Consider the following 22,750-nt stretch of genomic DNA (forward strand, 5'->3'; position numbering starts at 1 on the left):
ATCTAACGCATCAATGTAAACTCAGATTTTTTTATATTAATATGAACTTTATCAAACAAAACATGCATGTATTGTGTAACATGAAGTCCTATTATGTCATCTGATGAAGATAATTCAAGGTTAGCGATTCATTTTATCTTTATTTCTGCTTTTTGTGAATGCTATATTTAGCTGGAAAATGGCTGTGCTTATTGTGGTTTGGTGAAGACCTAACATAATCGTTTGTAGTGCTTTCGCTGAAAAGCCTATTTGAACTCTGACACTTTGGTGGGATTAACAACAAGATTACCTTTAAAATGATATAAAACACATGTATGTTTTAGGAATTGTAATTATGAGATTTCTGTGGTTTGAATTTGGCGCCCTCTATTTTCACTGGTAGTTGTCATATCGATCCCGGTATTGGGATTGCAGCCATAACAAGTTAAGTATATTTTAGAAATTACATTTACTTTTGCTACTTAAAACCTGTTGGATCTCTAGGGGCGCTATTTCATTTTTGGATAAAAAACGTTCCCGTTTTAAGCGCGATATTTTGTCACGAAAAGATGCTCGACTATGCATATTCTTGACCGTTTTTGAAAGAAAACACTCTGAAGTTTCAGAATCTGCAAAGATATTGTCTGTAAGTGCCCCAGAACTCATTCTACAGGCGAAACCAAGATTAAACGTCAAACAGGAAATTAGCTGAATTTCTGAAGCTCTGTTTTCTAATGTCTCCTTATATGGCTGTGAATGCGACAGGAATAAGCTTAGACCTTCTGCCGTTTCCCCAAGATGTCGGCAGCTTTGTGACGCATTTGTAGGCATATCATTGGAAGATTGAGATTTTCCAAGTGTCCGCCTGGTGTCCTGCGTCAAAATTGGTGCGCAAAGCCACCTGCAAGTATTTTTCCATTTGATTGAGAGGAGAAACCATGCTTCCACGAACGATATATCATCGAAGAGATATGTGAAAAACACCTTGAGGATTGATTCTAAACCACGTTTGCCATGTTTTCAGTCGATATTATGGAGTTAATTTGGAAAAAAGTTCGCGTTTTGAGGACTGAATTTTCGGGTTTTTTTTGTAGCCAAATGTGATGTACAAAACGGAGCTATTTCTAATACACAAAGAATATTTTTGGAAAAAACTGAGCATTTGCTATCTAACAGTCTCCTCATTGAAAACATCCGAAGTTCTTCAAAGGTAAATTATTTTATTTTAAGGATTTTATGTTTTTGTTGAAATGTTGCGTGCTGGATGCTAACGCTAATGCTAACGCTAAATGCTACGCTAGCTAGCTACTTTTACACAAATGATTGTTTTCCTATGGTTGAGAAGCATATTTTGAAAATCTGAGATGACAGTGTTGTTTACAAAAGGCTAAGCTTGAGAGATGGCATATTTATTTCATTTCATTTGCGATTTTCATGAATAGTTAACGTTGCGTTATGGTAATGAGCTTGAGTCTGTATTCATGATACCAGATCCGGGATGGGGAGATCAGAGAGGTTAAGTACATTTAAAACTAAATAGTTTTATTTAATTAGTATTTTACTTGAGTCATTTTCTATGAAGGTGTCTTTACTTTGTATGACAATTGGGAACTTTTTCCAACCACTAAAGTTATTATGAGAACTTTTGAGTAACGTATGTGTTTTTGCTCCTGCTGAGGTAGACTCCATTTAACGTCATCTTCATCCTTCATCCTTCTAGCTGGCTCAGTAATACCAGCCAGAGCCCTTCACCGTTGCTGCACTAGAAGTCTCTGCCGGCAGCCACCTGACTGACATGTCTAAAAGGAGACTGTTTACCAGTTGTTACTCCCTCCCAGAGTCACTTTTTGTTTGTTTGGGGGATGTCTGGAGACACGGCATGAGCAGTGGGGCGGTTTTAAAATGGTCTTTTGTCTGGCATCACACACACACACACACGCACACACGCACGCACACACGCACGCACGCACGCACGCACGCACTGAGAGAGAGAGACAGACTAACACACATACTGTCCTCTACATTACTCACCTCCTTCTGTAGCACGGTAGCCTTCACGTCTTCCTCAGCAGGCTTGGAGTGGGAGGCAGACATATTGGAGGTTGGGCCGGGGGTGGGGCCTCCATTAAACATGTCCTTCCTCTTCCTCACACTGCCCTCGTCCATGTCACCCTGCTCACACACAAAAACGCACACAAACACGTAAGAGGACAATGTAAAGATGACAGAGTCAGTTCTCTTCCTGGTCTCATCAATTCACCGTCATTCAAAGACTCAATCATGGACACATGCTGACAGTTAATGGCTGCTTCGCATGATGTATTGTTGTGTCTACCTTCTTGCCCTTTGTGCTGTAGTCTGTGCCCAATGTTTGAACCATGTTGTGTTGCTGCCATGCTGTGTTGCTGTCTTAGGTCTCTCTTTATGTAGTGTGATGTCACACCAGTCAAAAGTTTGGACACACCAACTTATTCAAGGGAGTTTTTATTTTTACTATTTTCTACAATGTAGAATAACAATAATAACCCTAACCCAAACTATGGAATAACACATATGGAATCATGTGGTAACCAAAAAAAGTGTTAAACAAGTCTAAGTATATTTTATATTTGAGATTCTTCAAAATAGCCACCCTTTGCCTTGACAGCTCCACTCTTGGCATTCTCTCAACAAGCTTTATTTGGAAAGCTTTTCAAACAGTCTTGAATGAGTTCCCACATATGCTGAGCACTTATTGGCTGCTTTTCCTTCACTCTGTGGTCCGACTCATCCCAAACGATCTCAATTGGGTTGAGGTCAGGTGATTGTGGAGGCCAGGTCATCTGATGCAGCACTCCATCACTCTCCTTCTTGGTCAAATAGCCCTTACACAGCCTGGAGGTGTGTTGGGTCATTGTCCTGTTGAAAAACACCACTAAGCGCAACCAGATGGGATGGCATTTCACTGTAGAATGCTGTGGTAGATATGCTGGTTAAGTGTACCTTGAATTCTAAATAAATCACTGACAGCGTCACCAGCAAAGCACCCCCACACCATCACACCACCTCCTCCATGCTTCACGGTGGGAACCACACATGCGGAGATCATCCGTTCACCTACTCTGCGTCTCACAAAGAAATGGCGGTGGGAACCAAACATTTCAAATGTGGACTCATCAGACCAAAGGACAGATTTTCACCGATCTAATGTCCATTGCTCGTGTTTCTTGGCCCAAGCAAGTCTATTATTTTTATTGGTGTCCTTTAGTAGTGGTTTCTTTGTAGCAATTCAACCACGAAGGCCTGATTCATCCAGTCTCCTCTGAACTCTAATGAACGTATCCTCTGCAGCAGAGGTATCTCCGGATCGTCCTTTCCTGTGGTGGTCCTCATGAGAGCCAGTTTCATCATAGCGCTTGATGGTTTTTGCGACTGCACTTGAAGAAACTTTCAAAGTTCTTGAAATGTTTCGTATTGACTGACCGTCATGTCTTAAAGTAATGATGGACTGTTGTTTCTCTTTGCTTATTTGGGCTGTTCTTGACATAATATAGACTTGGTGTTTTACCAAATAGGGCTATCTTCTGTATACCACCCATACCTTGTCACAACACAACTGATTGGCTCAAACACATTAATAAGGAAAGAAATTCCACAAATTAACTTTTAACAGGCACACCTGTTAATTGAAATGCATTCCTGGTGACTACCTCATGAAGCTGGTTGAGAGGATCAGGATGTCACCCTACTATCTGTCTGTCTCTCGATCTGACTCTCTGATGTCACCCTACTACCTGTCCTGGTAACTGTAGCCACAACTGAGGGTCTGTATCCCAGCAAGCACCCTATTCCCTATAGGCCCTGGTCTAAAGACTGAGGGTCTGTATCCTAAAAGACACCCTATACCCTATAGGCCCTGGTGTAAAGACTGAGGGTATGTATCCTAAAAGACACCCTATACCCTATAGGCCCTGGTCTAAAGACTGAGGGTATGTATCCTAAAAGACACCCTATACCCTATAGGCCCTGGTCTAAAGACTGAGGGTCTGTATCCTAAAAGACACCCTATACCCTATGGGCCCTGGTCAAAGTAGTGGACTATATATGGAATATGAAGCCATTTGACAGTGACCGTGTGTACCAACACTGTTCAGACTCATTAAGTCATCCTGTTGCAGTGTTTTAGTATGTTGATTATGTGGCTGTGCGTTAGCAACAGGCGGGCTGGCGCCAGGGGCAGTAAACACACAGACTGCGTTCTAAATAGAACCCTATTCACTACACAGTGCACTACTTTGGACCAGGGCCCTATGGCACCAGGTCAACAGTAGTGCACTACGTAGGGAATAGGGTGCTATTCATGACTCTGCCACAGTAAATACAGTACTGAGAGGGCGTCAATGAGTCACTAGTCCTTTTGTCTGTCTGTATGTCCGTCTGTCTCTCAACAGATTAATGATAAATCAAATGGGATGTAAAGATTTACAGATAAGGGTTGTTCCTGGATCAAATGTTTCAGATACCAGTTCATCTGTCAGCGGGAGTCCAAACCGATCCAAATTAAGCGTTGTTCAGAAAAAACGATTCCAAAGCTACGAATCCCTTTGACTCGTATGGTTTTATTCCTAAAATACCTGTTATCTGTTGTGACTGAACCGATGTGGCCTGTCCTTCAGTAGCCAATCAAACTGTTATGTACCTGCATATGACTGTCAGATAACAGCTGTGTGAACAGGTGTGGGAGACAGCTGTTCTAGCCAATGAGAGGCAGCGGGTAGACCTATCCCTATTCTAATAGGCTACGGGTGGCACCTTCAACATTCAGATGCTTGATAATTAAATTGCTTTCCCAATGTCACATTTTTGTCTTTATTAGTTGAGTGACAACCGATGAAAACTTGGTTGTCCATCGTTACCAAACGCTAATGGTGATCCCCCCCACACACACGGACCACTCAGTTAGAGAAGTGATCTCAGACAGGCCCAGCTCAGAGAGGCCCAGCTCAGGGAGGCCCAGCTCAGAGAGGCCCAGCTCAGAGAGGTCAAGCTCAGAGAGGTCCAGCTCAGAGAGGTCCAGCTCAGAGAGGTCCAGCTCAGAGAGGCCCAGCTCAGAGTGGTCCAGCTCTTGAGCTCCCATCAGCAGCAGATATTCATGTCAAACAAAAATGTTGTTCATCATATCGAATCTAACCGAATCACATTGATTTGTGTATAAAATTGCCTTGAGAGGGAAAGATGCACATTCCTATTAAACCACATAACACTCAAATCACATAAGTCCGGTTCTGATGAGGTATGCTCTGGTAAACAGCTCACAGGCTGGATCCCAAATGGCTCCCTATTCTCTATATTGGGCACTACTGTTGACCAGAGCCAAATGGCACCCTATATAGGGCACTACTGTTGACCATAGCCAAATAGCTCCCTATTACCAATCTCTATAGACAAACATTGGCAGTAGAATGGCCAGAAGTGAAAAGCTCAGTGACATTCAACGTGGCACCATCACAGGAGCCACCTTTCCAACAAGTCAGTTCGTGAAAGTGAAATGGTTGGAGACTCAAAAAAACACTCAAGCGTTCTTCTCTTTTGCTCTATGCATCCAGGTGAGTGGGGCTTGGTCACTGATGAGGGTGAAGTGGCGCCCTAGCAGGTAGTATTTCACGCTTTCTAGAGGCCACTTTACTGCCAGAGCCTCTTTCTCAACGACTGAGTAGGAAGTCTCCCGTGGTTCCAGCTTCCTGCTTAAAAACAAGATGGGGTGTTCCACCCCTTCTACCTCTTGGTAGAGCACGGCTCCCAAGCCGACCTCTGAGGCATCCGTCTGAACAACTCTCTCTCTCTCAAAGTCTGGTATCACCAGCACTGGATTACAGCAGAGAGCCTCCTGTAATGTCTGGTACCACCAACACTGGATTACAGCAGAGAGCCTCCTGTAATGTCCTAAATCCTTTGGTGGCCCTTTCATCCCATTTGACCATGTTTTGGCCCTCTGGCTCTAGTCATGTCAGTGAGTAGGGCGGCCACTGTGGCATAACTTGGGATGAACTTCCGGTAGTAACCGGTCAACCCTAGGAAGGCTCGATCCTGCTTCTTATTTTCTGGTCTCGGCCCATCCTCTAATTGCCTCCACCATCTTCAGTTGGGATTTGATCTTCCCACGGTGTATCCCAGAAACTCGGTTTCCTCTAACCCCACGTAACATTTGGCAGGGTTTGCTGTGAGCTCTGCCTTTCTAAGGGCGTCTAGCGCTGCCTGTACCTGGGGTAAATGAGATTCCCAATCTGGGCTGTAGATCCCCACGTCATCTGAATAGGTTGCAGCGTAAGCTCTGTGCGGGTTTCAGGACTTGGTCCATTTGCCGTTGAAAGGTGGGCCCCTGCGTAAGCCAAATGGCTTGACGGTGTATTGAAACAAACCGTCAGGGGTTGCAAAGGCTGTCTTTTCTTCGGCTCTGGGGGTCAAAGGAATTTGCCAGTAACCTTTGGCTAGGTCCAGGGTCGTAATGTACAGAGCGTTACCAGTTTTCTCCAGCAGTCCATCTACTCGGGGCATTGGGTAGGCATCACACTTGGATATTTAATTTACCTTCTGAAAACAATTTCAAAACCGCCAAGACCCATCATGCTTGGAGACCATCACAATTGGGCTAGACCACTCCCTATGTGACTCTTCAACCACTCCATCTGTCAACATTTTTCTCTGCTCTAATCGCAGCTCGTAGAGCCTTGGGTACCCGATACGGCCGAGTGCTTAATTTTCTCCCTGGTAGGGAAACAATATCATGAGCCGTAACCTCAGTTCGGCCTGGTTTCCATGAAAACACATCTTTGTTTTTATGAACCAGGGTCTTTACTTCCTGTACTTGTGCTGGGGACAGAGAGGTGAAACATGCACTTCAGCTGCCTCCTGAGTGGGTATGGGGAACGTGACAATGTGTTTCTCTCTCTCACTATGCTTTTAACTGGTTAATTTGATAGATTTGTTCCGGCGGCCGACAACTTGGCTGTCGGATCTGATAATTAACTTCTTGGCGCACCCATCCCGTTAGCGGGATCATTTTCGTCAACATCCGCTGAATTGCAGAGCGCCAAAGTCAATTACTGAAAATATTTAATTTTGATGAAATCACAAGTGCAATATAGCAAAACTCAGCTTAGCTTGTTGTTAATCCACCTGGTGTATCAGATTTCAAAAAAGCTTTACAGCAAAAGCTATCCAAGCGTTTATGTTAGGACATCTCTCTCAGCAGACAAAACATTACAAACAGCTGGCAGCAAAGTAGATTGGTCACGAAAGTCAGAAAAACAATAAAATGAATCGCTTACCTTTGATGATCTTCGGATGTTTGCACTCACGAGACTCCCAGTTACACACTAAATGTTCCTTTTGTTTGATAAATATTATTTTTATATCCAAAAACCTCCATTTGGTTGGCACATTTTGTTCAGAAATCCACAGGCTCGGGCAGACGAAAATTCCAAATAGTATCTGTAAAGTTCGTAGAAACATGTCAAACATTTTTTATAATCAATCCTCAGGTTGTTTTTACAATAAATAATCGATAATATTTCATCCGGACCGTAGCTTTTTCAATAGGAGAGAGAGAGAGAAAATGTCTACTCCAAGCTGTTGCACATGCAAAACTCTGCTGGCACCCAGCCATCCAATGACGCGATGTGATCCATCTCGCTCATTTATCAGAATAAAAGCCTGAAACTATGTCTAAAGACTGTTCACACCATGTGAAAGCCATAGGGAAAGGAATATGGTTGATATCCCTTTAAATTGAGGGAATGAATGCAATGGAACAGGGAGTTTCATTTATCTTAGGCACTTCCTTGTTGGATTTTCCTCAGGTTTTCGCCTGCAATAACAGTTCTGATATACTCACAGACAATATTTTGACAGGTTTGGAAACTTTAGAGTGTTTTCTTTCCTAATCTGTATATATACATATATGCATATTCTCGATTCTGGGCCTGAGAAATAGGCGGTTTCATTTGGTTACGTTTTTCATCCAAAATACTGCCCCCTACACTCAACAGGTTAACTTCTACTCTCCAGCACTTCATACGGTCCTTTCCATATGGCTAGTAGTTTACGCTCTACCGTGGGGACTGCCACTAATTCCCTCAGGGTAGCCTGCCGGTTATACGTGTGCCGGTGGTGCTCTTGTGCTTGCCTCATGTGCTCTCTGACGATGGGCATGACTATCCTGTCTTGCATTGCTGTGATGTGCTCTATAACAGAAGTACAGTGGGGCAAAAAAGTATTTAGTCAGCCACCAATTGTGCAAGTTCTAACACTTAAAAAGATGAGAGGGGCCTGTAATTGTCATCGTAGGTACACTTCAACTATGACAGACAAAATGAGAAAAAAATCCAGAAAATCACATTGTAGGATTTTTTATGAATTTATTTGCAAATTATGGTGGAAAATAAGTATTCAGTATCCCAACAGGTCGGGGGCAAAGTTGTAGAGAAGTACAGATCAGGGTTGGGTTGTAAAAAAATATCCTAAACTTTGAACATCCTACAGAGCACCATTAAATCCATTGTTAAAAAATTGAAAGAATATTGCACCACAACAAACCTGCCAAGAGAGGGCCGCCCACCAAAACTCACAGACCAGGCAAGGAGGGCATTAATCAGAGAGGCAATAAAGAGACCAAAGGTAACCCTGAAGGAGCTGCAAAGTTCCACAGCGGAGATTGGAGTATCTGTCCATAGGAACACTTTAAGCTGTACACTCCACAGAGATGGGCTTTTATAAAAATATATATATATTTATTATTATATATATTTTACCAGGTAGGCAAGTGTCACATTCGTCGTAATGATTAGACCAAGGCACATTCTCTTTTAATGAATGAATACCAAACAAACCAACAAAAATAACAAACGAAATGGCTACCTAAATATGATCCCCAATAAGAGACAACGAAGAGACAACGATAAACAGCTGTATCAGGCCAAAATAGACATACAAAAACCCCTAAACCAGAGTTATTATTTTACCTTAATTCAACTAGGCAAGTCAGTTAAGAACAAATTCTTATTTTCAACGACAGCCTAGGAACAGTGGGCAGGGGCAGCCTGGGGATTTGAACTTGCAACCTTTCGGTTACTAGTCCAACACGCTAACCACTAGGCTACCCTGCCGCCCCAGAGTACCCACCCTAGTCACACCCTGATCTAACCAAAATACACCTCTCAAAAAAAATAAAGGGAACACTAAAATAACACATCCTAGATCTGAATTAATGAAATATTCTTATTAAATACTTTTTTCTTTACATAGTTGAATATGCTGACAACAAAATCACACAAAAATTATCAATGGAAATCAAATTTATCAACCCATGGAGGTCTGGATTTGGAGTCACTACAGGCTGATCCAACTTTAATGTAATGTCCTTAAAACAAGTCAAAATGAGGCTCAGTAGTGTGTGTGGCCTCCACGTGCCCTATGACCTCCCTACAACGCCTGGGCATGCTCCTGATGAGGTGGCGGATGGTCTCCTGAGGGATTTCCTCCCAGACCTGGACTAAAGCATCCGCCAACTCCTGGACAGTCTGTGGTGCAATGTGGCGTTGGTGGATGGAGCGAGACATGATGTCCCAGATGTGCTCAATTGGATTCAGGTCTGGGGAACGGGCGGGCCAGTCCATAGCATCAATGCCTTCCGCTTGCAGGAACTGCTGACACACTCCAGCCACATGAGGTCTAGCATTGTCTTGCATTAGGAGGAACACAGGGCCAACCGCTCCAGCATATGGTCTCACAAGGGGTCTGAGGATCTCATCTCGGTACCTAATGGCAGTCAGGCTACCTCTGGCGAGCACATGGAGGGCTGTGCGGCCCCCCAAGGAAATGCCACCCCACACCATGACTGACCCACCGCCAAACCGGTCATGCTGGAGGATGTTGCAGGCAGCAGAACGTTCTCCACGGCGTCTCCAGACTCTGTCACGTGCTCAGTGTGAACCTGCTTTCATCTGTGAAGAGCACAGGGCGCCAGTGGCGAATTTGCCAATCTTGGTGTTCTCTGGCAAATGCCAAACGTCCTGCACGGTGTTGGGCTGTAAGCACAACCCCCACCTGTGGACGTTGGACCCTCATACCACCCTCATGGAGTCTGTTTCTGACCGTTTGAGCAGACACATGCACATTTGTGGCCTGCTGGAGGTCATTTTGCAGGGCTCTGGCAGTGCTCCTCCTGCTCCTCCTTGCACAAAGGCGGAGGTAGCGGTCCTGCTGCTTGGTTGCTGCCCTCCTACGGCCTCCTCCACATCTCCTGATGTACTGGCCTGTCTCCTGGTAGCGCCTCCATGCTCTGGACACTACGCTGACAGAAACAGCAAACCTTCTTGCCACAGCTCACATTGATGTGCCATCCTGGATGAGCTGCACTACCTGAGCCACTTGTGTGGGTTGTAGACTCCGTCTCATGCTACCACTAGTGTGAAAGCACCGCCAGCATTCAAAAGTGACCAAAACATCAGCCAGGAAGCATAGGAACTAAGAAGTGGTCTGGTCACCACCTGCAGAACCACTCCTTTATTAGTGGTGTCTTGCTAATTGCCTATAATTTCCACCTGTTGTCTATTCCATTTGCACAACAGCATGTGAAATTTATTGTCAATCAGTGTTGCTTCCAAAGTGGACAGTTTGATTTCACAGAAGTGTGATTGACTTGGAGTTACATTGTGTTGTTTAAGTGTTCCCTTTATTTTTTTGAGCAGTGTATATAGAACAACAGAGAATCTAAGGTCAGGGCGAGACAGCCAGTTGAGAACAAGTTCTCATTTACAACTGCGACCTGACCAAGATAAAGCAAAGCAAAGCAGTGTGACACAGACATAACATGATATTAACAACACAGAGTTACACATGCAATAAACAAAAGTAGTCAATAACACAATAGAAAAATATATGTACAGTGTGTGCAAATGTAATAAGATTAGCGAGGTAAGGCAATAAATAGGCCATAGTGGCGAAATAATTACAATTGAGCAATTAAACACTGGAGTGATAGATGTGCAGAAGATTAATGTACAAGTAGAGATACTGGGGTGCAAAGGAGCAAAAATAAATAACTAACAATATGGGGATGAGGTAGTTGGGTGGGCAATTTACAGATGGGCTATGTACAGCTGCAGTGATTGGTAAGCTGCTCTGACAGCTGATGCATAAAGATAGAGAGGGAGATATAAGACTCCAGTGATTTTTGCAATTTATTCCAGTCATTGGCTGCAGAGAACTGGAAGGAAAGGCGGCTAAATGAGGAGTTTGCTTTGAGTCTGCCAATAAGAATGCAGTGATTGACAGTGTCGAAAGCCTTGGCAGGTCGATGAAGATGGCGGCACTGTATTGTCTTTTATCAATTGCGGTTATGAAATCATTTAGGACCTTGAGCGTGGCTGAGGTGCACCCGTGACCAGCTCAGAAAACAGATTGCATAGCAGAGAAGGTACGGTGGGATTCGAAATGGTCGGTGATCTGTTTGTTAACTAGGCTTTCAAAGACTTTAGAAAGGCAGGGTAGGATTGATATAGGTCTGTATCAGCTTGGGTCAAGAGTGTCTCCCCGTTTGTAGAGGGGGATGACCGCGGCAGCATTCCAATCTTTAGGGATGTTAGACAATACGAAAGAGAGGTTCAACAGGCTAGTAATAAGGGTTGCAACAATTGCAGCGGATCATTTTAGAAAGAGAGCGTCCAGATTGTCTAGCCCAGCTGATTTGTAGGGGTCCAGATTTTGCAGCTCTTTCAGAACATCAGCTGGATTTGGCTGAAGGAGAAATGGGGAGGCTTGGGCAAGTTGGTGTGGGGGGTGCAGGGCTGTAGACCGGGGTAGGGGTAGCCAGGTGGAAAGCATGGCCAACCGTAGAGAAATGCTTATTGAAATTCTCGATTATCATAGATTTATCGGTGGTGACAGTGTTTCCTAGCCTCAGTGCAGCGGGCAGCTCGGAGGAGGTGCTCTTATTCTCCATGGACTTTACAGTGTCCCAGAACTTTTTGGAGTTTGTGCTACAGGATGCAAATTTCTGTTTGAAAAAGCTAGCTTTTTCTTTCCTAACTGCCTGTTTCTATTGGTTCCTGACTTCCCTGAAAAGTTGCATATCTCGGGGGCTAGTCGATGCTAATGCAATACGCCACAGGATGTTTTTGTGCTGGTCAAGGGTAGTCAAGTCTGGAGTGAACAAAGGGCTATATCTGTTCTTAGTTCTACATTTTTTGAATGGGGCATGCGTTTTTAAGATGGTGAGCAAGGCAGTTTTAAAGAATAACCAGGCATCCTCTACTGATGGAATGAGGTCAATATCCTTCCAGGATACCTGAGCCAGGTTGATTAGAAAGGCCTGCTCACTGAAGTGTTTTAAGGAGAATTTTACAGTGATGAGGGGTGCTCGTTTGTCCGCGGACCCATTACGGACGCAGGCAATGAGGCCGTGATCGCTGAGTCCCTGGTTGAAGACAGCAGAGGTGTATTTAGAGGGCAGGTTGGTCAGGATGATATCTATGAGGAAGCCCGTGTTTATGGATTTAGGGTTGTACCTGATGAGGGAATCTATCTTAGATTGTAGGACAGCTGGGGTGTTAAACATATCCCAGTTTAGGTTACCTAACATTACAAACTCTGAAGATAAATGGGGGACAATTAATCCACAACGGTGTCCAGGGCACAGCTGGGGGCAGAGGGGCGTCTCAAGTGGCAACATTGAGAGACTTATTTCTGGGAAGGTGGATTTTTAAAAGTAGAAGCTCAAACTGTTTGTGCACAGACCTGGCAACTCTCGAGTGGTTTAAGGGGTAACTGTACATGTCTTGTAATGGTCTAGTCAATGCCCAGACCTCAATCCAATTGAGAATCTGTGGTATGACTTAAAATTGCTGTACATCAGCGGAACCCATCCAACTTGAATTAGCTGGAGCAGTTTGGCCTTGAAAAATGGGCAAAAATCAGAGTGGCTTGATGTGCCAAGCTTACCCCAAGAGACTTGCATCTGTAATTGCTGCAAAAGGTGGCTCTACAAAGTATTGTCTTTGGGGGGTGAATAGTTATGCACGCTCAAGTTATCCGTTTTTTTGTCTTATTTCTTGTTTGGTTCACAATAAAAACTATTTTGCATCTTCAAAGTGGTAGGCATGTTGTGTAAATCAAATGATACAAACCCCCAAGAAATCCATTTTAATTCCAGGATGTAAGGCAACAAGTGCTTAACAACACAGCACACAACACACACACTGTAACAGCTCTCCTGATGGTCAGCCAGCCTGACAGCTACGAGGGTTAAGGTTTAATGTGGGGAAGCAGAGTCAACACTTTGTGAACTACTGTCATTGGTTTACAACTTTAAATGACCTGGTTCTGTTAATGCTTGATCTGTTACATTCTCTATGACAGACAGACAGACAGACAGACAGACAGGCAGACAGACAGACAGACAGGCAGGCAGGCAGGCAGGCAGGCAGGCAGGCAGGCAGGCAGGCAGGCAGGCAGGCAGGCAGGCAGGCATGCAGGCAGGAGGACAGGCAGACAAACAGGCAGCCAGGAAGACAGACAGACAGATACATAAGGACAGAAAGACAGACACAGACAGACAGACAGACAGACAGACAGACAGACAGACAGACAGACAGACAGACAGACAGACAGACAGACAGACAGACAGACAGACAGACAGACAGACAGACAGACAGACAGAGACATAAGGACAGACAGACAGACAGATACGTGAGGACAGACAGAGACAGACAGACAGACAGATACATAAGGACAGACAGAGACAGACAGACAGACAGACAGATACATAAGGACAGACACAGACAGACAGGAAGACAGAGACAGACAGAGACAGACAGATACATAAGGACAGACAGAGACAGACACAGACAGACAGATACATAAGGACAAACACAGACAGACAGGAAGACAGAGATAGACACAGACAGACAGACAGACAGACATAGGACAGATTGGCGGACGGACAGAAATAAAGATGCATAAGGACAGACAGACAGATAGATACAAAAGGAAGGACGGACAGACAGACATACCACAGTCAGGCCACCACAGGGAATGTGTCCCAAATGGCACCATATTCCCTATCCAGTGCACTACATGGCACTCTATTCCCTATCTAGTTCACTACATGACATCCTAATCCCTATCTAATTCACTACATGGCACCCTATTCCCTATCTAGTGCACTACATGGCACTCTATTCCCTATATAATGCACTACATGACACCCTATTCCCTACATAATGCACTACATGGCACCCTATTCCCTATATAATGCACTACATGACACCCTATTCCCTGCATAATGCACTACATGACACTCTATTCCCTATCTAATTCACTACATGACACTCTATTCCCTATCTAATTCACTACATGACACTCTATTCCCTATCTAATTCACTACATGACACTCTATTCCCTATCTAATTCACTACATGGCACCATATTCCCTATCTAATTCACTACATGACACTCTATTCCCTATCTAATTCACTACATGGCACCATATTCCCTATCTAATTCACTACATGGCACTCTATTCCCTATCTAATTCACTACATGGCACCATATTCCCTATCTAATTCACTACATGACACTCTATTCCCTATCTAATTCACTACATGACACACTATTCCCTATCTAATTCAATATTCCCTATCTAATTCACTACATGACACCCTATTCCCTATCTAATTCACTACATGGCACCCTATTCCCTATCTAATTCACTGCATGGCACTCTATTCCCTATCTAATTCACTATTCCCTATCTAATTCACTACATGACACTCTATTCCCTATCTAATTCACTACATGGCACTCTATTCCCTATCTAATTCAATATTCCCTATCTAATTCACTACATGGCACTCTATTCCCTATCTAATTCACTACATGACACTCTAATCCCTATCTAATTCACTACATGACACTCTATTCCCTATCTAATTCACTACATGACACTCTATTCCCCATCTAATTCACTACATGACACCCTATTCCCTATCTAATTCACTACATGGCACCATATTCCCTATCTAATTCACTATTCCCTATCTAATTCACTATTCCCTATCTAATTCACTACATGACACTCTATTCCCTATCTAATTCACTACATGACACCCTATTCCCTGCATAATGCACTACATGACACTCTATTCCCTATCTAATTCACTACATGACACTCTATTCCCTATCTAATTCACTACATGACACTCTATTCCCTATCTAATTCACTACATGACACTCTATTCCCTATCTAATTCACTACATGGCACCATATTCCCTATCTAATTCACTACATGACACTCTATTCCCTATCTAATTCACTACATGGCACCATATTCCCTATCTAATTCACTACATGGCACTCTATTCCCTATCTAATTCACTACATGGCACCATATTCCCTATCTAATTCACTACATGACACTCTATTCCCTATCTAATTCACTACATGACACACTATTCCCTATCTAATTCAATATTCCCTATCTAATTCACTACATGACACCCTATTCCCTATCTAATTCACTACATGGCACCCTATTCCCTATCTAATTCACTGCATGGCACTCTATTCCCTATCTAATTCACTATTCCCTATCTAATTCACTACATGACACTCTATTCCCTATCTAATTCACTACATGGCACTCTATTCCCTATCTAATTCAATATTCCCTATCTAATTCACTACATGGCACTCTATTCCCTATCTAATTCACTACATGACACTCTAATCCCTATCTAATTCACTACATGACACTCTATTCCCTATCTAATTCACTACATGACACTCTATTCCCCATCTAATTCACTACATGACACCCTATTCCCTATCTAATTCACTACATGGCACCATATTCCCTATCTAATTCACTATTCCCTATCTAATTCACTATTCCCTATCTAATTCACTACATGACACTCTATTCCCTATCTAATTCACTACATGGCACCATATTCCCTATCTAATTCACTACATGGCACCATATACCCTATCTAATTCACTATTCCCTATCTAATTCAATATTCCCTATCTAATTCACTACATGGCACTCTATTCCCCATCTAATTCACTACATGACACCCTATTTCCTATCTAATTCACTGCATGGCACCATATTCCCTATCTAATTCACTATTCCCTATCTAATTCACTACATGACACTCTATTCCCTATCTAATTCACTATTCCCTATCTAATTCACTACATGGCACTCTATTCCCCATCTAATTCACTGCATGGCACCATATTCCCTATCTAATTCACTATTCCCTATATAATGCACTACATGACACCCTATTCCCTATCTAATTCACTATTCCCTATCTAATTCACTATTCCCTATCTAATTCACTACATGGCACTCTATTCCCCATCTAATTCACTACATGGCACCATATTCCCTATCTAATTCACTACATGGCACCATATACCCTATCTAATTCACTATTCCCTATCTAATTCAATATTCCCTATCTAATTCACTACATGGCACTCTATTCCCCATCTAATTCACTACATGACACCCTATTTCCTATCTAATTCACTGCATGGCACCATATTCCCTATCTAATTCACTATTCCCTATCTAATTCACTACATGACACTCTATTCCCTATCTAATTCACTATTCCCTATCTAATTCACTACATGGCACTCTATTCCCCATCTAATTCACTGCATGGCACCATATTCCCTATCTAATTCACTATTCCCTATATAATGCACTACATGACACCCTATTCCCTATCTAATTCACTATTCCCTATCTACTTCACTACATGGCACTCTATTCCCCATCTAATTCACTGCATGGCACCATATTCCCTATCTAATTCACTATTCCCTATATAATGCACTACATGACACCCTATTCCCTATCTAATTCACTATTCCCTATCTAATTCACTATTCCCTATCTAATTCACTATTCCCTATCTAATTCACTACATGACACTCTATTCCCTATCTAATTCACTACATGGCACCATATTCCCTATCTAATTCACTACATGACACTCTATTCCCTATCTAATTCACTACATGGCACTCTATTCCCTATCTAATTCACTACATGGCACCATATTCCCTATGTAATTCACTACATGACACTCTATTCCCTATCTAATTCACTACATGACACTCTATTCCCTATCTAATTCACTACATGACACTCTATTCCCTATCTAATTCACTACATGGCACTCTATTCCCTATCTAATTCACTACATGGCACCATATTCCCTATGTAATTCACTACATGACACTCTATTCCCTATCTAATTCACTACATGGCACCCTATTCCCTATCTAATTCACTATTCCCTATCTAATTCACTACATGGCACCCTATTCCCTATCTAATTCACTATTCCCTATCTAATTCACTAGATGGCACCCTATTCCTTATCTAATTCAATATTCCCTATCTAATTCACTACATGGCACTCTATTCCCTATCTAATTCACTACATGGCACCCTATTCCCTATCTAATTCACTACATGACACCCTATTTCCTATCTAATTCACTATTCCCTATCTAATTCACTATTCCCTATCTAATTCAATATTCCCTATCTAATTCACTACATGGCACCCTATTTCCTATCTAATTCACTACATGAAACCCTATTTCCTATCAGTGCAACAAACACACACCGGTCCTGTTCTGTTCTGTTCTGTTCTGTACTACTGGCCTGTTCTGTTCTACTGTTCTCTACTGTACTACTGTTCTCTACTTTACTACTGTTCTTTACTGTTCTACTGTTCTCTACTATTCTACTGTTCTCTACTGTACTACTGTTCAACTGTTCTCTACTGTTCTACTGTTCTCTACTGTTCTCTTCTGTTCTGTTCTACTATTTTATTGTCCTCTTCTGTTCTGTTCTACTGTTCTACTGTCCTCTTCTGTTCTGTTCTACTGTTCTAATGTCCTCTTCTGTTCTGTTCTACTGTTCTAATGTCCTCTTCTGTTCTGTTCTACTGTTCTAATGTCCTCTTCTGTTCTGTTCTACTGTTCTACTGTCCTCTTCTGTTCTGTTCTACTGTCCTCTTCTGTTCTACTGTTCTAATGTCCTCTTCTGTTCTGTTCTACTGTCCTCTTCTGTTCTGTTCTACTGTTGTAATGTCCTCTTCTGTTCTGTTCTACTGTTCTACTGTCCTCTTCTGTTCTGTTCTACTGTCCTGTTCTGTTCTACTGTTCTAATGTCCTCGTCTGTTCTGTTCTACCGCCTCTCATAATAACACACCATTTCCAGACCCACTGACTAAACTTGAAACCCCCAGACATAAATTCCTCTCCTCTGACACAGCTGGCGTCAACAAGACTCACCTGATAGCAGGAGAAATCATCAACTAGAGATAGATCTACTACGATGCACAACACATTCCTCTGTGGGTCTCAACTACTCCTGACTGTCTCCCTGAGACAAAGAACACATTATGGGAGGAGGAACAGAGACTCAACACTCCGTCTGATTGGAGGACACAGGGGCTGGAGAATAGGGAGGTACAGGGAGGCAGGGGCTGAAGAACAGGGAGGTGGGGGGAGGCAGGGGCTGAAGGACAGGGAGGTGGGGCTGGAGAACAGGGAGGTGGGGGGAGGCAGGGGCTGGAGAACAGGGAGGTAGGGGGAGGCAGGGGCTGGAGAACAGGGAGGTGGGGGAGGCATGGGCTGGAGAATAGGGAGGTGGGGGAAGGCATGGGCTGGAGAATATGGAGATAGGGGAAGGCAGGGGCTGTAGAATTGGGAGGTAGGAGGAGGCTGGGGCTGGAGAATAGGGAGGTAGGAGGAGGCATGGGCTGGAGAATAGGGAGGTGGGGGGAGGCAGGGGCTGGAGAATAGGGAGGTGGGGGGAGGCATCGTCTGGAGAATTTGGAGATAGGGGAAGGCAGGAGCTGGAGAACAGGGAGGTGGGGGGAGGCATGGGCTGGAGAATAGGGAGGTAGGAGGAGGCAGGGGCTGGAGAATAGGGAGGTGGGGGGAGGCATCGTCTGGAGAATTTGGAGGTGGGGGGAGGCATCGTCTGGAGAATTTGGAGATAGGGGAAGGCAGGAGCTGGAGAACAGGGAGGTGGGGGGAGGCATGGGCTGGAGAACAGGGAGGTAGGAGGAGGCAGGGTCTGGAGAACAGGGAGGTGGGGGGAGGCAGGGGCTGGAGAATAGGGAGGTGGGGGGAGGCAGGGGCTGGAGAATAGGGAGGTGGGGTCTGGTCATCCCTTGCCAGGAGAACAGGGAGGTAGGGGGAGGCAGGGGCAGGAGAACAGGGAGGTAGGGGGAGGTAGGGGCTGGAGAATAGGGAGGTAGGGGGAGGTGGGGCTGGAGAACAGGGAGGTAGGGCTGGAGAATAGGGAGGTAGGGGGAGGTGGGGCTGGAGAACAGGGAGGTAGGGCTGGAGAACAGGGAGGTGGGGCTGGAGAACAGGGAGGTAGGAGGAGGCAGGGCTGGAGAACAGGGAGGTAAGAGGAGGCAGGGGCTGGAGAACAGGAAGGTGGGGCTGGAGAACAGGGAGGTAGGGGGAGGCATGGGCTGGAGAATAGGGAGGTAGGGGGAGGTAAAGTCATCCCTGGTTAGGAGAACAGGGAGGTAGGGTCATTTCTGGCCAGGAGAGTTCACTTATCTAGGCTACGTCCCAAATGGCACCTAATGCTTATATAGTGCATTACATTTGACAAGCACCCTACTATATAGATAATAGGGTGGCATCTAGGACACAGCCCCAGTCAGCACCCTACTACATAGATAATAGGGTGGCATCTAGGACACAGCCCCAGTCAGCCAGTCAGCACCCTACTACGTATATAGTAAATAGGGTGACATCTAGGACACATACAGTGCCTTGCGAAAGTATTCGGCCCCCTTGAACTTTGCGACCTTTTGCCACATTTCAGGCTTCAAACATAAAGATATAAAACTGTATTTTTTTGTGAAGAATCAACAACAAGTGGGACACAATCATGAAGTGGAACGACATTTATTGGATATTTCAAACTTTTTTAACAAATCAAAAACTGAAAAATTGGGCGTGCAAAATTATTCAGCCCCTTTACTTTCAGTGCAGCAAACTCTCTCCAGAAGTTCAGTGAGGATCTCTGAATGATCCAATGTTGACCTAAATGACTAATGATGATAAATACAATCCACCTGTGTGTAATCAAGTCTCCGTATAAATGCACCTGCACTGTGATAGTCTCAGAGGTCCGTTAAAAGCGCAGAGAGCATCATGAAGAACAAGGAACACACCAGGCAGGTCCGAGATACTGTTGTGAAGAAGTTGAAAGACGGATTTGGATACAAAAAGATTTCCCAAGCTTTAAACATCCCAAGGAGCACTGTGCAAGCGATAATATTGAAATGGAAGGAGTATCAGACCACTGCAAATCTACCAAGACCTGGCCGTCCCTCTAAACTTTCAGCTCATACAAGGAGAAGACTGATCAGAGATGCAGCCAAGAGGCCCATGATCACTCTGGATGAACTGCAGAGATCTACAGCTGAGCTGGGAGACTCTGTCCATAGGACAACAATCAGTTGTATATTGCACAAATCTGGCCTTTATGGAAAGAAGAATAAGAAGAAGGCAAGAAGAAACTTGAACTTTTTGGCAACAATGCAAAACGTTATGTTTGGCGTAAAAGCAACACAGCTGAACACACCATCCCCACTGTCAAACATGGTGGTGGCAGCATCATGGTTTGGGCCTGCTTTTCTTCAGCAGGGACAAGGAAGATGGTTAAAATTGATGGGAGGATGGATGGAGCCAAATACAGGACCATTCTGGAAGAAAACCTGATGGAGTCTGCAAAAGACCTGAGACTGGGACGGAGATTTGTCTTCTAACAAGACAATGATCCAAAACATAAAGCAAAATCTACAATGGAATGGTTCAAAAATAAACATATCCAGGTGTTAGAATGGCCAAGTCAAAGTCCAGACCTGAATCCAATCGAGAATCTGTGGAAAGAACTGAAAACTGCTGTTCACAAATGCTCTCCATCCAACCTCACTGAGCTCGAGCTGTTTTGCAAGGAGGAATGGGAAAAAAAATTCAGTCTCTCGATGTGCAAAACTGATAGAGACATACCCCAAGCGACTTACAGCTGTAATCACAGCAAAAGGTGGCGCTACAAAGTATTAACTTAAGGGGGCTGAATAATTTTGCACGCCCAATTTTTCAGTTTTTGATTTGTTAAAAAAGTTTGAAATATCCAATAAATGTCGTTCCACTTCATGATTGTGTCCCACTTGTTGTTGATTCTTCACAAAAAAATACAGTTATATATCTTTATGTTTGAAGCCTGAAATGTGGCAAAAGGTCGCAAAGTTCAAGGGGGCCGAATACTTAATGCCATAGTGTGGTACAGGTAGAACTGTCTCAGGTAGAAGAGGTGATAGGTAGAACTGTGTCAGGTAGAAGGGGTGATAGGTGGGGTCTATAGTGCAGGTAGAACTGTGTCAGGTAGAAGAGGTGATAGGTGGGGTCTATAGTGCAGGTAGAACTGTGTCAGGTAGAAGAGGTGATAGGTAGAACTGTGTCAGGTAGAAGAGGTGATAGGTGGGGTCTATAGTGCAGGTAGAACTGTTTCAGGTAGAAGAGGTGATAGGTAGATCTGTGTCAGGTAGAAGAGGTGATAGGTGGGGTCTATAGTGCAGGTAGTACTGTGTCAGGTAGAAGAGGTGATAGGTAGAACTGTGTCAGGTAGAAGGGGTGATAAGTGGGGTCTATAGTGCAGGTAGAACTGTGTCAGGTAGAAGAGGTGATAGGTGTGGTACCAGATGGGACAGTACACATCAACTTGATAGACGGCAATAAGAATTTCACGGGACATAAAACACAATGTCAGTAACCATAAAGTGAATGCCATAACCTTAACTTGCCCATTACATACTGTCTCTACACTCTCCAGTACTCATAGTGCCATAAAAACCAAGCCTGGCAATACAACGTTGTAGAGCAAGTACTTATTGATTTGAATATAATGACTGTTATAATACACTGTGACAGGAAACCCTATTCCCTACGTAGTGCCCTACGGTTGACCAGAGCTCTAAGGGTCCTGGATCAAAACTAGTGCACTATATAGGGGATAGGATGCCATTTAGGACATGGTTCTGTTAGGAACATATATTATGACCACATGACTGTTTAGCTAACAGGACTCAAGAGAACTAAAAAAAATACTGCATCTGAATAAGGCATTGCAATTAGTAGAATATAGACTCTTATCCTGATAAAAGCATTGAAATGAATAGCATATAGACTCTTATCCTGATAAAGACATTGAAATGAATAGCATATAGACTCTTATCCTGATAAAGATATTGAAATGAATAGCATATAGACTCTTATCCTGATAAAAGCATTGAAATGAATATAATATAGACTCTTATCCTGATAAAGGCATTGAAATGAATAGCATATAGACTCTTATCCTGATAAAGACATTGAAATGAAGAGCATATAGACTCTTATCCTGATAAAGACATTGAAATGAATAGCATATAGACTCTTATCCTGATAAAGACATTGAAATGAATAGCATATAGACTCTTATCCTGATAAAGACATTGAAATGAATAGCATATAGACTCTTATCCTGATAAAGGCATTGAAATGAATAGCATATAGACTCTTATCCTGATAAAGACATTGAAATGAATAGCATATAGACTCTTATCCTGATAAAGACATTGAAATGAATAGCATATAGACTCTTATCCTGATAAAGGCATTGAAATT

The 22,750-nt window shown here is 43.4% G+C and overlaps 2 protein-coding genes across 6 annotated transcripts in view; one reads left to right on the forward strand and one right to left on the reverse strand.

The window, feature by feature from the left end:
- LOC110510618 (b(0,+)-type amino acid transporter 1) overlaps window positions 1–18,469 on the reverse strand; it is a 52,209-nt gene extending 33,740 nt beyond the window's left edge. For 3 of the 5 annotated variants that reach the window (XM_090222006.1, XM_090222010.1, XM_090222008.1), the window contains exons 1-2: window positions 18,344–18,455; window positions 2,011–2,151 (exon numbers count right to left, since the gene is read on the reverse strand). In XM_090222006.1, the coding sequence (XP_090078132.1) occupies window positions 2,011–2,145 (135 nt within the window). In that variant the 5' untranslated portion in view covers window positions 2,146–2,151; window positions 18,344–18,455. Of the gene's footprint in view, window positions 1–2,010; window positions 2,152–7,286; window positions 7,450–18,343 lie in introns of all 5 variants that reach the window. The other 2 variants (XM_090222007.1, XM_090222009.1) reach the window with 1 other exon arrangement.
- The window catches only part of LOC110510393 (b(0,+)-type amino acid transporter 1-like), a 103,087-nt gene that overhangs the window by 23,055 nt on the left and 57,282 nt on the right, over window positions 1–22,750 (forward strand). The window lies entirely within an intron of this gene.

This window comes from Oncorhynchus mykiss, chromosome 26, assembly GCF_057628025.1.
Source record: "Oncorhynchus mykiss isolate SJ-2025 chromosome 26, ASM5762802v1, whole genome shotgun sequence".
Lineage (NCBI taxonomy): Eukaryota > Metazoa > Chordata > Actinopteri > Salmoniformes > Salmonidae > Oncorhynchus > Oncorhynchus mykiss.